At 37.8% G+C, this 14,484-nt stretch overlaps 1 protein-coding gene across 1 annotated transcript in view; it reads right to left on the bottom strand.

Annotated features, from left to right (window-relative positions):
• Positions 1–8,671: 8,671 nt before the first annotated feature.
• The window catches only part of LOC142078404 (LIM zinc-binding domain-containing Nebulette-like), a 119,258-nt gene continuing 113,445 nt past the window's right edge, over positions 8,672–14,484 (bottom strand). Inside the window, exon 4 of the mRNA XM_075140867.1 lies at positions 8,672–8,803. Within this exon, the coding sequence (XP_074996968.1) occupies positions 8,672–8,803 (132 nt within the window). The remainder of the gene's footprint in view (positions 8,804–14,484) is intronic.

Genomic DNA, 14,484 nt, shown 5'->3' on the forward strand with positions numbered 1-14,484 from the left:
CTGGGGGAGGGGGCTGGGGAGCAGCGATTGCTGCTCAGGGACTGGCTGGGCATCAGTCAGCGGGTGGTGAGCAATTGCATCGTGCATCACTTGCTTTGTATATTCTATTATTATTATTATTATTGTTGTTATTATTATTACTACTGCTATTTTACTTTATTTCATCTCAATTATTAAACTGTCTTTATCTCAACCCATGAGTTTTCTCACTTTTACCCTCCCAACTCTCTCCCCCATCCCACCAGAGTAGGGGGAGTGAGCAAGCGGCTGTGTGGTGTTTAGTTGCTGGCTGGGGTTAAACCACGACACTTTCGTAACTCCTAACTAAATATTTCTATTTTATTAGTATTTTAACCTGAAAAAGCCCAAGAGGCATTCTTCTAGACTGGACTGAACTATCAAGAAATAGAGAATTCTTTATTGAATTAAAGTGTATCTCATGTAAAGCAATCAACCCAAATACAGGTTTAACCAAATACAGGTGCAACTTAAAATTTACCAGTGCCAGTGACATAAATGAATACAATGCCTTTGATTTTGGAGTTGAATGACACCATTCTAATGTATCACAAATACATGTTTTAATTATTTCTCTGTAATGTTCAGCTTTGTTGCTTTGTTGCTTTTCTAAAAAGAAGCATGATAAGACATCTCTATCAAAATATTTAGGTTATCATTTGATTCAATTCTACTTAAAGTCTACAGTTTTGCAACCAGTTTACAATTAGCATTCATTTCTCACGCATGAGTTGACCCACTTACACAATGCAGTAAATCCATACCTTTGGGGATTTTTCTGGACAGCTTGTTTTACTTCCACCACACAACTCATTTTATTTTGTCAATATAGTGAGCAAGGTTACAGTCATCCCATCAAATTTATTTATTTAAATTAGAATCAGAAAGACTATACTATTCCCTGTGGAACTTCACTGAAAACTTTTTGAAATTTTGAGATCTATTTTAACATCATAAAGGCTCTATAACTTTTGTAATTTCATATGAACTAATTTCATATGAAAGCAGTGATATAGAAGAAAATAAGCAGTAGTTACAGCAATTTCTTCTATAAACTTATAAAAAAGACTTCTGAAATCCTAGGAAAAACATAATAAACCATAACAATATATATCATATTATATTTGCTAAAAAAGGAGAGAAAAGCGTTTTTTCTAACCAACCCTATAGAATAAAGCCAGATGGAATAAGACCATTTAAGAGGCAGCTATGTAGGCGTCACATCTGCTTGCTTTGACTACCACAGATCCACTTAACCTAAAATATTTCCCCCTACCTCTCTGAGGACAGTTTCAGCTTCACATTTGTGAGGGTTCTTTTGAGGTCACTTACCCATTCTCACTGTGGGGCTGCTGAAAGGGAGCCTTCCCCAAGCAGAAATTGTCCTAAGGTCACGTGCCATTCAAGTTCAAATAGACTTGTGTCTGACAGGCAAGCACTTCCATTTTATACAATTTGCCCATGTGGTGTTTCTCTCGCACATTAGTAGCTTACCAGAACTTCAGTACAGATTTGGGGTAGTGTTTCAACGGACTTACCCAAATGCCTATCTGAATTTACACATCTAATGCTTTTATGGGCAGTATGGGATATAATAGGTCAAACAACTCACTAACACCCATCATAAATCCCTATTTTTAATGCTAACAGTTTTTCCAAATGCAGTTGCCTCTCTCAGGCAGGGGTTTGTTTTCCAGCTTCTCAATGGTAAAACGTTTCTGTTCTTTCTGGTGAAGAGTTATGCATCTTTCCACCTGTGTTACAAAAGCAGTACTCTTATAACAATGTCACTGATAGACTCTATTGCTTTTCCTGCCCTGGACCAGGAAGCTGATCTTCAGCAGGTGAAGAATGTCACCATGTTAGGGTTATCTGTTTTACTATTCCCGTGGAATATGACCTAATGTGACTGAGTTATACATTGCTGCAAATTGAAAGTCCACCTGCTCAGCAGAACTTTTCCAGTAGTTAAAGTCAACTACAGACTTTAGAATCTGTACTGACAGATTCATACATAATAATTGTAATGAGTATTTGGCATTCCAAAAACTTGGCATTTTGGGGTCTAAAAATACTGTTTCTTACCACATGTTGGGAGCTATTGTCGTGTATATCACAAGGATTAAGAAAGGGAGACCAATAAAGAGAATCTGAAAAAGCTATGGGGACAGAAAAAGAAGTCAGCGCCACCCCTGATGAATCACGAACACACTGCTCTGGATTCTCAGTGATCTTTTCCTCCCCAACAAACAGCTGAAAGAAAATACTACAAAGTTGAATGCTTGGTTACTATTGTTCTACACAGGGATCAAAGCAGAAAGAAGTGGACAAAGCAACATGCCATTAAATAATTTAAGACTTTTTACTGACTTTCTACATATACATAGGGGCTAATTTAACACTGTCTTTTTCTAACTCTGCAAAATACTTTGATAATTATCATTAATTGATCATTAAAGAAAGATTTTTCTTTTTTAAGTAGAATACACATTGAGGTCTGAAATGCACTCTCAAAAGTTTCCAGTTGCTCACTTAGCACAAGTTCTATCTAAAATATTACTTACATTTCCTTAGACTCATCATTTCTTAAGCATGTGTTCAGTCATTTTACAAATTTCTGAAAGCTGTACAATATATGAAAGCTATATAAAAATCTGCAAAAAATACTCATAGTCATTGAAAATTAATGTGATTCTTTTGCTAAGTCATTTCTAAAGCATTTATTAGGACTCCACATTTAAAGGCAGAATTATTTCTGCTTACTCAAAATGAGAAGTCAAAAATCTTCAACACAGAAATATTAGAAAACCAAAGGACCTGAGGCTTCTCAGAATTTCCATTTGTATGTATCTATACAAAGCAAGATTAGAAGATAAATCCAGAAAAGGGACAAGGTTGGACATGACTCTATGCATGTATGTTCACTGCACAGGAGCACAGTAGGAACTCCACCTTCTGGCAGAGGTACACTTGTATTCGCAGTAGGAATGACATATTCAACCTCCTAACTTCCAGCCAGAAAAAAATGCTGTTGAAGACAACTGGTAGATGCTTAATCACATGAGTTATATGCAGCATATTTGAAATGCAGTTGTGTGGAATTAAGCCTACAGCATACCAAATAATGAATAACTCTTGGAATTGCAGTTCATATTAAACTGTCAGAGGAATCAACGGGAGCAGAAGGCAATCAGTACCATAGCGCACTGAGCCTTCCTCACCCGCTATGGGCATGCAGCACTTCATACACTGGTCAGCAAGTGCTATTCTGTCTATGTTAGCAGACACAGTTGTCATATACGATTAAATGCATATTTTCCAAATGAAACAACAACAAAAAAATCATGCTTAGGAATATAAAGACAGTCAGATAAAGTGTGAATCACTTCAGAAGCAGTGAAAATCCCAGCGTTGCCTAGAACAACATAAGCTCTTTTTGTATGCGATTTAACATGCTTACCCAGTCTCTTCGTTGATGTGCCACGGTTGGTTTTGTGAAATGTAGACATTCACGTTGCTGTCATTTTTTCTTGTTCCCTTTCATGCTATTCTTCTCCTTCACTTGAATTCAATGGAGGGAAGAAAGCCCTTAGAGACGAGTATCTGAGGCTTTATGCTGTGAATCCTACAAATGGAGCTCCGGCCTTGTTAACATCTTCTCCTGCCAATTTTCTCTACAATCTGTTTTGGCAATTTAAGAGACCATTTTATGTTTAAGCAAGTAAACAGGTTGAACAACTGCGCCAATAGCTTCCAAATACAGAGCCATGGCTCAATGTCTGTTAGGGACAGTTTCTCATTTCGGATACACAGATGTGCACAAGTACAGTAGCAATGTCGTTTGTTTCCTCCATTAGTTGCTACATGAAGACATATTTATATCACATCTGAGGTAGTACCCAATTCCTTATCATTTGTGTCTTTCTCCAGAAAACAGGTGTTTAGTTGATTCAAATTAGGGGGGAAATCCTGTCCTCCGCTGCTTCCCCTGAAGCTGTATAAATTTAACTGGAGGTAGAATGTGACCCTTGATACTTAAAAAAAAAAAAGCACCATATTTCATTAAAGACAATGAATGTAGCCTTTCTCATTCAAATCCACATACACTGCTTTTGACAGTGTTACAAGATTTTCATTTATAAGAAAATTCTATTGTATATAATAAAAAATTGTATCTAAAGAAAGTGCAATTTTACGTAATAATTCAATGAACGTTTAAAACTGTTTTCACACAAGTAAGCAAAAATCTCTGTTAATTTACTTCTTGGACTCAGGACGATTTAAAAAAAAAAAAAAAGACTGGTTGGCTTTATTTGTAGCTTTTCCAAAATCATCTCTATTTCATGCTTTCTCCCTGCATCCAATACAGACGTCTGTAACTTCAGTGAGGAGTTCAACTCCCGGTATGTGGGGGAGACACCCCCATCCCCCAGGGGTGATTCAGTGACCTTCTCTTTACTAACTCTACTGTCCTTCCTAACTTAAGGTCTTCACAAAATAGGATACCTTGGAAATGTGCTTTGTAAACCAAGTTTGATCTGTTTTCTTATTTTCTTTTTTTATGTTAAGGTATAGTTTTCATTTCATATACAATCCAAACCTCCTGGAAAACAAGTCACATACGTATAAATGAACTGTGTGACTCCGTTTTGCTAGTTCTCAAAGGGAAGAAGGGCACAGATGTGCACTGCTTCTTGCTCCCACATGACTTCAGTTCATAACGGCATGAATGTGGAAGTGAGAAATGCTTACACGGGCTCTCAGTGTAATGAGGGCAACCACTGTGAAAGCTTCCATGCACCCTTCCAGCCATACAACCAAGCCAGCAACCTCTACTATGCAAGCACTGGCCTTTATCTTAATGAAAGCTTCTCACCCCATCAATTTGTATCGACACCTGTTTTGCTTTATACTTTGCAGACATTTACCAGGAACAGATTTAAGAAAGAGCAACTTACTTCACATAGGATAAAACATGCTTCAAGCCATATATCTAGACATAAAAGTGCAGTGGCAGTAAGCTGCAGCTCATTGCTGCAAACTGCTGAAAGTGTTCCATTTCCCCAAAGGAAATATTATTAGATTGAGTTCCCAATTCTTCATTTAGGCATGTGTCATGATAGATCAATAAATAGGCTTTTGCCATCTTCTTTATTTATTCTGTTCCTTTTGCTACCTTAACTTTTTCCCTGTAAAATTAGTTTACAATTAGCTTATTGGCAAAATCACCTATAAAAATATGTGGGTTTTTTTCATTTTGAGAATATTTGCATTCATATTGAAAATCCTCCCAAAGTTCAAGATGGACAAAAAACACTGCAAGGTCTTTTAACAAAATTAACACATTTTTCTGTGTGAACAGTATAAATTTTGTGTGTATTAACTACATATTCAATGCCAAGAAACAGTGACATCTGCAGCAGAAGTGATGGAAATTTTATATTTGGAATAATTGAAAAAATACTAATAAACTTTTGTAATACTTATAAACATATACACTTTTTATAATACTTATAAACATTTTTACACATATTAATTCATACAATTTATTTAAATTTTAAAATGCCTGCTCAGCCATGCAAAGGGTGCTAAAAATCCTGCAAATTCATCAGTAAAAAAAGCTGCTTAGTTTATGCAGCCTTCCCTACATCAATCTAGACTAGCATGCCAGTATGTGGTTTACGCCTTTCAAGCTAACTCAATGCTAAGAAGCTGTAACAGTTGTAGTTTGGGGCAGCTGAACCTGAATGTCCTGGAGAGGCTTCATGATTCTTTCTAACGTACATCTGCAGAATTAGGCTTCTAATGCTAAAAAACATAAGATACTGGGGTAAATGTCATTCTTTTCTAAGAAACTCCATTCTGCTCCTGATACATCCATCAGCCACAAAATAAATTCCATGAGTTTGGTCGAAGTCTTCAGAGGCAGGATTGCTGGTGGCAAAATAGCAACCGAAATCCAACCCCTTCCGCCAACCCACTCTCCTCCCACTCCACCCACTATCTTTTTTCCTCACAAGGTTTATATTGATAGCATAAGAGATTCTTTAAAATATCAGAGCCCTGTGCTACTATTCATACATGCTGCAACACTTAGTATCAGGACAAAAAGACAATATTTTACAAAGATTTCTGCTAAATAACATCTAGTAGCATTAGTTTTATTTTGTTATTTATCTTTATCAAGAATAGCTACACACTTAACTGTGCTCACTTACCCCTTCAATGAAGTTAACAGTTTTGTTTCAAACAGGCTCTTTGAGAAGTTTCTAATACTTCAAGGTAAAATCAAAACAAAACTGAAAATTAAATACATATATTAGTATTCTTCCATTTTGCTATATATGAAAAGTAAAATTATTTTAGAGTTATTGAAGTGCTTACCTTTCAGTGTCTTGAAACCTTAATTAGATCCTTAGTCCACGATGTATACTATTTATCTGATAAATACAGAAACTACTCTGTGTGGAATGCATTTCTATAATACAGAAGTGTTCTAATTAGATTCAAGTTGTGGCCTATGCAGAATTATCTTTCTAGGATATAATGCTATAAATCAAATTATTATTTCAGTATAAACATAAATGAAATGCAATTTCTTTTATCATGCACATTTTAAAATTCCATTTTAGCCTTCAATATTAATTATTTCTAATAGAGTCCATGACTTGGAATCTCTGTCAGCTACATACATAAGAAAAAAAACAACTCTGTATTGTTAAGACCGGATGGAACAAATCTATATTGTTAAGACTGGGTGGTTAGGAATGAAGAGACAGGAGTGGTACATCCAACCACCAAGAAAAATAACTGAAAAAAAAAAAAGAAAAACACTTTTCACATTTAAAAAGATATTTCTGGGTCTGAAAAGGCAGGTAGATACCTTTGGTTCAGGAGCCAGACAGTATCGTAAATTGTTCCACAAGGTCTTCTGCTAGAAGAGAAACCCCTTTGTCCCACTCAAAGACAGAGATGGGAAGAAAATTCTTTCCCATTTCACAGAATTAACTGTTTATTTTTATTTTCTCCCTTTCCCACATCAGAAATCCCAATATGCTTTGAACGAGGCAGAGAGAAAGAGTATGCAAGTGAGCTGTGTCATACTATTCTATATTCTGTTGTTGATGGTACTGGGCTTGGGAGATCTAATTAAATTTCTTGGCATGCCAATATCTGAAACTGAGTACCGTAGGCCTGCTGTAGGGTACTCCTCTCAACCTCTCCTAATAGAGCAGACCCATGTAAGGGATTAAATATTCATCAGAGCATTGCTCGTTTCATCTCCTTGATGCGTTCCAGAACTGCCCCACACAAAAGAATCACTCTTGCTCAAAGAAGCTATGCAGGTCATGAGAGGACCTAATTTAAGTTCCTGGTCTGAATAAAAAATACAGCTGATTAAAACCAGGTACTTGCTGAAGTTTCCCAGATCCCAAATGGAAGTCTTAATGGCCATGCTTTTTGCCACTCTGCATTTTCTCTCACAAACCAGAAATTTCAGTTAGCCCCAGCATTAACATAAGATATGAGCTTTTGTTCTCATCTTATCTACGCACAGGAGCATTTGCACAGCTCTTAAATTAACTGTCCTCTCCATTGGCCAAGGCTCCAGGAAATGAGCCCCAATTTTTCACCTCAAAGACCAGCTCTGGACATCAAAATCTTAACTAGTGAATGCTTCAGCAAGAAAGTTATATATCCATTGCTGTGATAAAGTAGTATTTTTCAGTGACTCTTTTTTCCAATAATAGCCCAACCCGAAAAAAGTTTTTTCTTTCAAGTAAATAAACTCCATCATTGTACTTACACTGGGTGCCTCTAATGCCATGCTGTTATTTTATTACTACAAGGAATGATTAAAAAAAGATTTCACAAAATAATCTATGGAGACAAGTTCTCGCAGCAGAAGAACTATCAGGAGGGAAGCGAGGACAAGCTAATGGTATTGATTCTGTATCATTTCTAGCTCCCTCTAGTTCTTACCTATTTCATAGATATCATAACTTGCACTACATATCACCCATATTCCATCATGCAGTGAGTTAAACATGCTACAAGGGAATAAATAAATAACTTTCCTAGTGAAAACATAAGTTAGGAAGAGTCCCATTTTTAAAAATCCCAACTCCTGAAAGCATTCTGCATTCAAGCTCTAAGCTAATGAAACACATGGTTAAGTTTTGCTATTTGCCATTCCTTTCTCATCTTGCAGAACATTGTCTTGCATGTATTTTCTTTTAAAACTCAGTATCAAAATTTTATCTGCTTCTAGAAAACTCCATCTTGTCAGTTATGCTAATTTTGACAGCCCTTGCTAAAAAAAGATGAAACTTTATAGCTCATATAATTTATATAATTTACATGTAAATAAAAAGTTACAAAAGTATTCTTACTTGCTGGCAAATCTATTAAAAAAGCAAAAAGTGTCAAATCATTTTAGTATAGAAAATACTTTGAGCATACTTGCTGAAAGCTGGAGAGGTGAACACACATTGCCAATGTGCTGTACAAGTCCGTGGTATACAGTTACACACACTTCAAAATCTGACATACACAAATCGGTCACCAAAATCAGATTCTTCACTCTCACAGACTTCATCAGAAACACCAACAAACACACCTTTTCTTAGACACACTATTTCTCCATCTACAATCACTTTAGGTTGCAGTCACATACATTACTGATTTGTTCCTGAGTCCTTTTCAGTCTTTGTAACTCGGGCGTATCGGTCACAATACTGAACCCTCTTCCTTTGCTTTCTTCAAAGTCTCTTTTGTATTTTACCTACAGAATAGAAAATACAGAAGAACAGGGTTGTTTTCATTTTCCACAATGTGCCCCTAGCAATGTAGCAATTCTTTTTTACCATAAATAAAGCATTTGTGAAAGGCTTCCAGCCCTTAAAGGAAAAGCCTGCCTTAACCTATGAACAGAGATAGGCAACATCTGGACAAAATTCCCCAGTGCCCCAGCAACTGCCTCCTCCGGGGATGCCGTGGGCTCACCTCCCCGCCTACTGCGGCTGTGGAAAGATCACTCTCCGGGGTCATTTTGTTCTCAGAGCAGTAACCAGAGAACTACGGACACCAAAACAGCATCAAGCAAGTGCTTAATTTCACTTAATTAATTTAATTTCACAAAAAATAGCTATAACTAAATCTGGAGGTCTTCTAATACATAGCTTCACCTTTCAGCCTCTCTTCATGATGACCCTACCAGTCTCTTCCCCGGTTGAAACATAAATTACACGTTAAAAAAATGCTGCATGAAAAGAGTATTTAGAAGATTGCAAAGTCAAACATTTGTTAAGTCAGGGAATGGCTGCCTGTACAAGCTTAATTTGTCCCTCTTGCACATATGCATTAGGATATTGTCTTTAATCAGGTACTCATATATTATCCTTTGACAAGGCCCCCTGCTTTGTTCTGTACACAGCAGAGATGGTTCCATATGTGGTTGTATCCTTTTTCGGACCAGACTATTCAAATCCTACCGTCAAGGTAGGGATATTAGTTTCCTCAGGAGCTTTTTTTTATAGCTCTCATCAGAGTCATTAATCAATCTTCATAATGCACCCTGTAAAGAAGGAATGGAATTATCCGCACTTCTAGGGCAACCTGCACACTGAGGTGAAAAAAGCTTAATTTCCAAAAATGTACAGGGGTCTCAGGGTGTTCATTCTCAGATTCCTAACACTTGAATATGTTCAAATTATGGACTTAAGTTACTTGTACAAATACCCAGTACTTCTGCAAATCAGTCTTGGGGATCTCAATTTCAACATAAAGAAATAAGATGAAATCTGCAAAATCTTAAGTCACTGTTGAGCAACAGGCAAAACTCTGTAGCAAAGACAGAGGTGGGACCCATGTCTCCACGGATGGATTCAGCTACCTTATCCATAACAACTTCCTTTTACTTCCTATGTCCCCTGCTTTATTCACTACACACATCCAGATTTTGTAACACATGGGAGAGCAGCAGTACAAAAAGCAGTATTCTCCTTTACACAACTGATAACCAGAAAACATCCAGCTTATGCACCAAACTTTTAGTTCAAGGTTGGTTTAGGCTTATTCACCAGCAAGCACCTAATGTTATGATGGTGATATAAAGGAAAAAAGACCCCTAGATCACAAAACTAAAGTTTCACAAGGCTATAGAATACAGTTTGTCCTGCCCATCCTAATCCTTGATGTGTATGTTCATAACCTCTGCTTTTTCTTTAAATGCAGTTTTAGTGTATATAGTGTATATATCATTGTATATAGTTCACGCATAGGCCCATCATACAAATCCTTGAGACACTGCAGTAAATGACCACAGCAACAAACTACCGTTTTTCCTGCGTTCCACCTTTAGAGCCAGCTGAAATTCATACACAAATGACTGTAGATTTCACATTAGTATATTCTTTTCACGTCACCCTGAGATTAAGGAAACAGCACTTCCACTCAGGCTTTTGAGGAAAGCGTGGGCTGGTGGCCCATGTCTTTCTGTTCACCTCCCCCAGGTTCAACGCCTCTGCACCTTTCCTTCCATTTGACCACCATTATCAGGTATCACTTTGTTTCCCTCTGAGCTTCTAAACTAGTCTAGTCCATCTCTCCATGGCTTCTTGCTAAATCCCTTTACCCAAGGCACTTCAAATACCTTTCCCAAATATGCTTCTTCTGTTGTCTATTATCTCCCTTTACTTCTACCAAATGGCTCTCCGTCTTCCCACTGACTCTCAGAGGCTTCCTTGAACATATGAGCGGACATAATATTCCAGGACTGTCTGGCGCTAAGAAAGAGGTCTTATAAGTGTATGTGAACTTTCTTTATTTGAAGTCATACAAAGCTTTACCAAATTTGGACAGACTTCCATGGCCAAGGACACATGCCTAACACAAAAGACTTGCTTCCGTCTCAGCAAGCTTCAACTCCTCAGCCCTAAATGCTAAAACAACAGGAGCTGTTCAACAAAAAAAAAAAGCATCAAGAATTTCAAATAAGGGAACAAAAGTTTGTCCTAGTCTCAGCCTTGGAAACAGCTCAGTATTTTGCATAAAAATTACAAATTTGGCCTGAGGCAGACAGCTGACATGGAAATGTTCAGCCTTACTGCTTAAAGTTTACCAGAATTATGAGCAAGTGAACACATCTTATAATGAGAAATGGGCTTAGCCCTGCCTATAAGAGAGATTACCTATTGTTAGAAAGAGCATTTCCTGTTATTAGTTCCAAATGTACCACCCATTAACTTCAAATGATCATTATTCATCTTACAAAGGAACAGAAGAAGAAGAGAGGGAGGGAACTAGATAGTTTTAACCTCACATTATTTTAATACTTCAGTCAGATAAAAAGGGCTCCTATTGTCTATTAATAAATCCATTCACAGGAGTAAGGTTAAGTATATCATTCAGAGCAACTAATCTGAAATCATAAAAAAATAAATTATTTAAAATATTAGCAGAGTTAATATATGCATTATTGGATTTTGCTATCTAACTTCAAAATGTACTTTTAAGCTACAAAAATCACAAAGAAATGTAATGTTTCATGAAGTCCATAGCTCAGAGAAATGTGGCCCACTAAAACCACTAGTTATTATAAGTTCAAAAGAACAAGACACCTCAGTTTGCAGAAAATGTCAAATAATGAAGTTGTCATCAGTCATTCGGAACTTGGATCCAAAAAAATCCTATTCAGTATGAAGAATGCATATGAATGAAGAGGGGAGAAAACAACTGCTGACTGACCTCCAATCTTAGATAATTTAAAAATTCAAGTTTTTCTTACCCAGAAAACTTTTAGTTATTACAAAATCGGGAATTAAAATGCAATTTAATTGCTTTAAACCAATTTATAGAACAAAAGAATATTCTGTATAGGAGATATAAATATCAGAATAATGAATGACTTAACTGCGTACCAGGTCTGGCCGGGATGGAGTTAACTTTCCTCATAGCAGCCCATATAGCGCTGTGCTTTGAATTTGTAGCTAGAACAGTGTTGGTAACACACTAATGTTTTGGCTGTTGCTGCACAGTGCTTGCACAGCACCACGGATATCTCCCCAACCTCACCCAAAGGCCAGTAGGGGGTGGGTGAGGGGTTAGGAGGTGAGACAGCCAGGACAGCTGACCCAAACTGACCAAAGGGATATTCCATATCCTAAAGCATCATACTCTGCAACAAAAGCTAAGGGGTGGGGTGGCTTTCATTATTAAGGCATTTCTCTTCTGAAGCAATTGCTATGTGTACTGAGGCCCTACTTCCCAGGAAGTGGCTGGACATTGCCTGCTGATGGGAAGTAGAGAATAAATCTTCTTTGCTTTAATTTGCTTCCCTGCGCGGCCTTTGCTTTTCTCCCATTAAACTTGACCCATGAGGGTTTTTTTATCGTATTTTCTCCCTCTGTCCTGCTGAGGAGGGGGAGTGAGAGAGCAGCTTGGTGGGCACCTGGCAGCCAGCCAAGGTCAACCCATGACAAACTGGAACCCTTGAAATTTAGTTTTGAAATGGAAATGTCTATAACCCCTAATGACTGAATCATAAATGCGGTCATTTCCTACAAAGATGCTTTTTAGCAACTCATCACCAAAATCCCAGCCAGTGGTTCGTAATGCCTCCCTCTTGGCTCCAAAATTCAGTGCAGTCTCACAAATGCAGAGCACCTTTAGTGGTGAGTGCCCTGAAAAATTGATCCTTTGAGAAACAATGTGTGGCATAAACATTAGAAATAAAACAATGATAAATCACCATAAATGAAAAAGTTTTAAGTGAAGATACTTCATGAGAAGGAATTCTGCACAGACTCACAGTGAAAGGACTAAGTGATCCAACAGATCTTTAACAAATCAAACTTCTCAGATTCATGACATCAACAAGATATCTTTGAGAGGCTCAAAGACAGGACTGTGTAAATCCATTCACGAGGTCAGCATGAAGCAGCCAAGGACAGAGGGTCCATCTTACTGTGTACATAAACTCCTGTGCTGAAGAAAATGCTGCTCATTTTTTTTGCAGGTATATTTGGTACTTGGCAGCAAAGCCACCTATTAGCAAAACAAGATTAATTTTTCCTGGGAAAAATACACTGAAATTATAAATGGAGCCTAAAAGATTGATTATTCTCTTGGGTTTTTGGGTACCTACCCTTACTCCAGACTCGTTTGCAATAACAGAAGCACGTATCAGTTGAACCAACAACACAGGAGTCCAAAAACACCAAACAAATAAAAAAGCAAAGCAAGAATTCAACATGGTGGATCCTTATGCTCTTATCATCAGGGGAGAGCTGTGAATAATGCCGGCCTCAGAAACACTCTTCGTTCCATCTCTATCTCAAAAAGTTACTCAGCCACTACAAAGCAAATGTTAAATCCCCAAAAGCTAAGGTAATGTCAAAGCTGGATTCCTGTACAGTCCCTTCTCCACTTCCCTATACAGATCAGGTAGCTATGCCAATAATCTGCTTCCAAAATATCCCCTTTCCTTACTCCGATAATAAGTAGTACTCTTACACTGCATAGTCCCACAGACTGTGGTATCATCACGCCTGATGTCCAGCAAGGAAGGAGTAAGCGGGGTAGAATGAGAGGACGGGACCCCTCACACCACATTTGCCCCGAGAGGAATGTTGATAGACCTGAAGTCTTTACCACACCCTGAATATTTATGAATTTGTTTCAGTATGTCGTGTTTGAGGTTTGCCCAGAGCCATCTGCTCCTTCTGTGCCCAGCACACACAACTACTTCCCAAAGGTCACCATCTGCTAATACACTGGTTTTCACAGACTGGCAAGAAATCCTCTCCCACAGTACAGGTCCTAGAAGCGCATCTTGGCAAAGATGCCTTTGTTTGGATCTGCTTCTTCCATAGAGCACCTGCGTCTGTTGATTTGCCTTGATTTATCTTAATTCTTACAAACTTAATGGCAAGACAGAGAAAAAATTTACTCTGTAAATTAGGTTTTTATGAACATGACTAAAAAAATGTTTATGGTAAATCAAACGTAAAGAACAATTCCAGACTAAACTCAGTAAGATTTCCCTTTAGTTGACTAATCCCTCTTATGAAGGATCCCTAACATTACCCTATCTGACAAAGCTAGGTTTCAGTCTTCATGGCATCGCCTGTCTTCTAAAGCTGCCCATAGCTCTAAATCCCGTTCTTCTCTTGCTCCTATTAGAGGTACATTTAAGTCCCATCTAAGAGCCAACAACAGTCGGTACCCAATCTGCCCAAGCATTGCTTCTCCTAATGGCAGTAAAACATGGTCCTCCCACGGTCACTCCATTAGAACTATTGTCCACAGTATATCTAAACAGCCACCTGGAACGCAGGAACTGGGAATGGCCCACAGGGCAGACTAAACTGTCCTCAAGAGTTTTTATATGAACTGGAAGCTATAGGTTGGGCATTCCTTAGGGAAGTCAAGGAGCTATGGACTCCTAAAAGGCCAGTGAAGAAT

This window comes from Calonectris borealis, chromosome 2 (genome assembly GCF_964195595.1).
Source record: "Calonectris borealis chromosome 2, bCalBor7.hap1.2, whole genome shotgun sequence".
NCBI classification, from domain to species: Eukaryota; Metazoa; Chordata; class Aves; order Procellariiformes; family Procellariidae; genus Calonectris; species Calonectris borealis.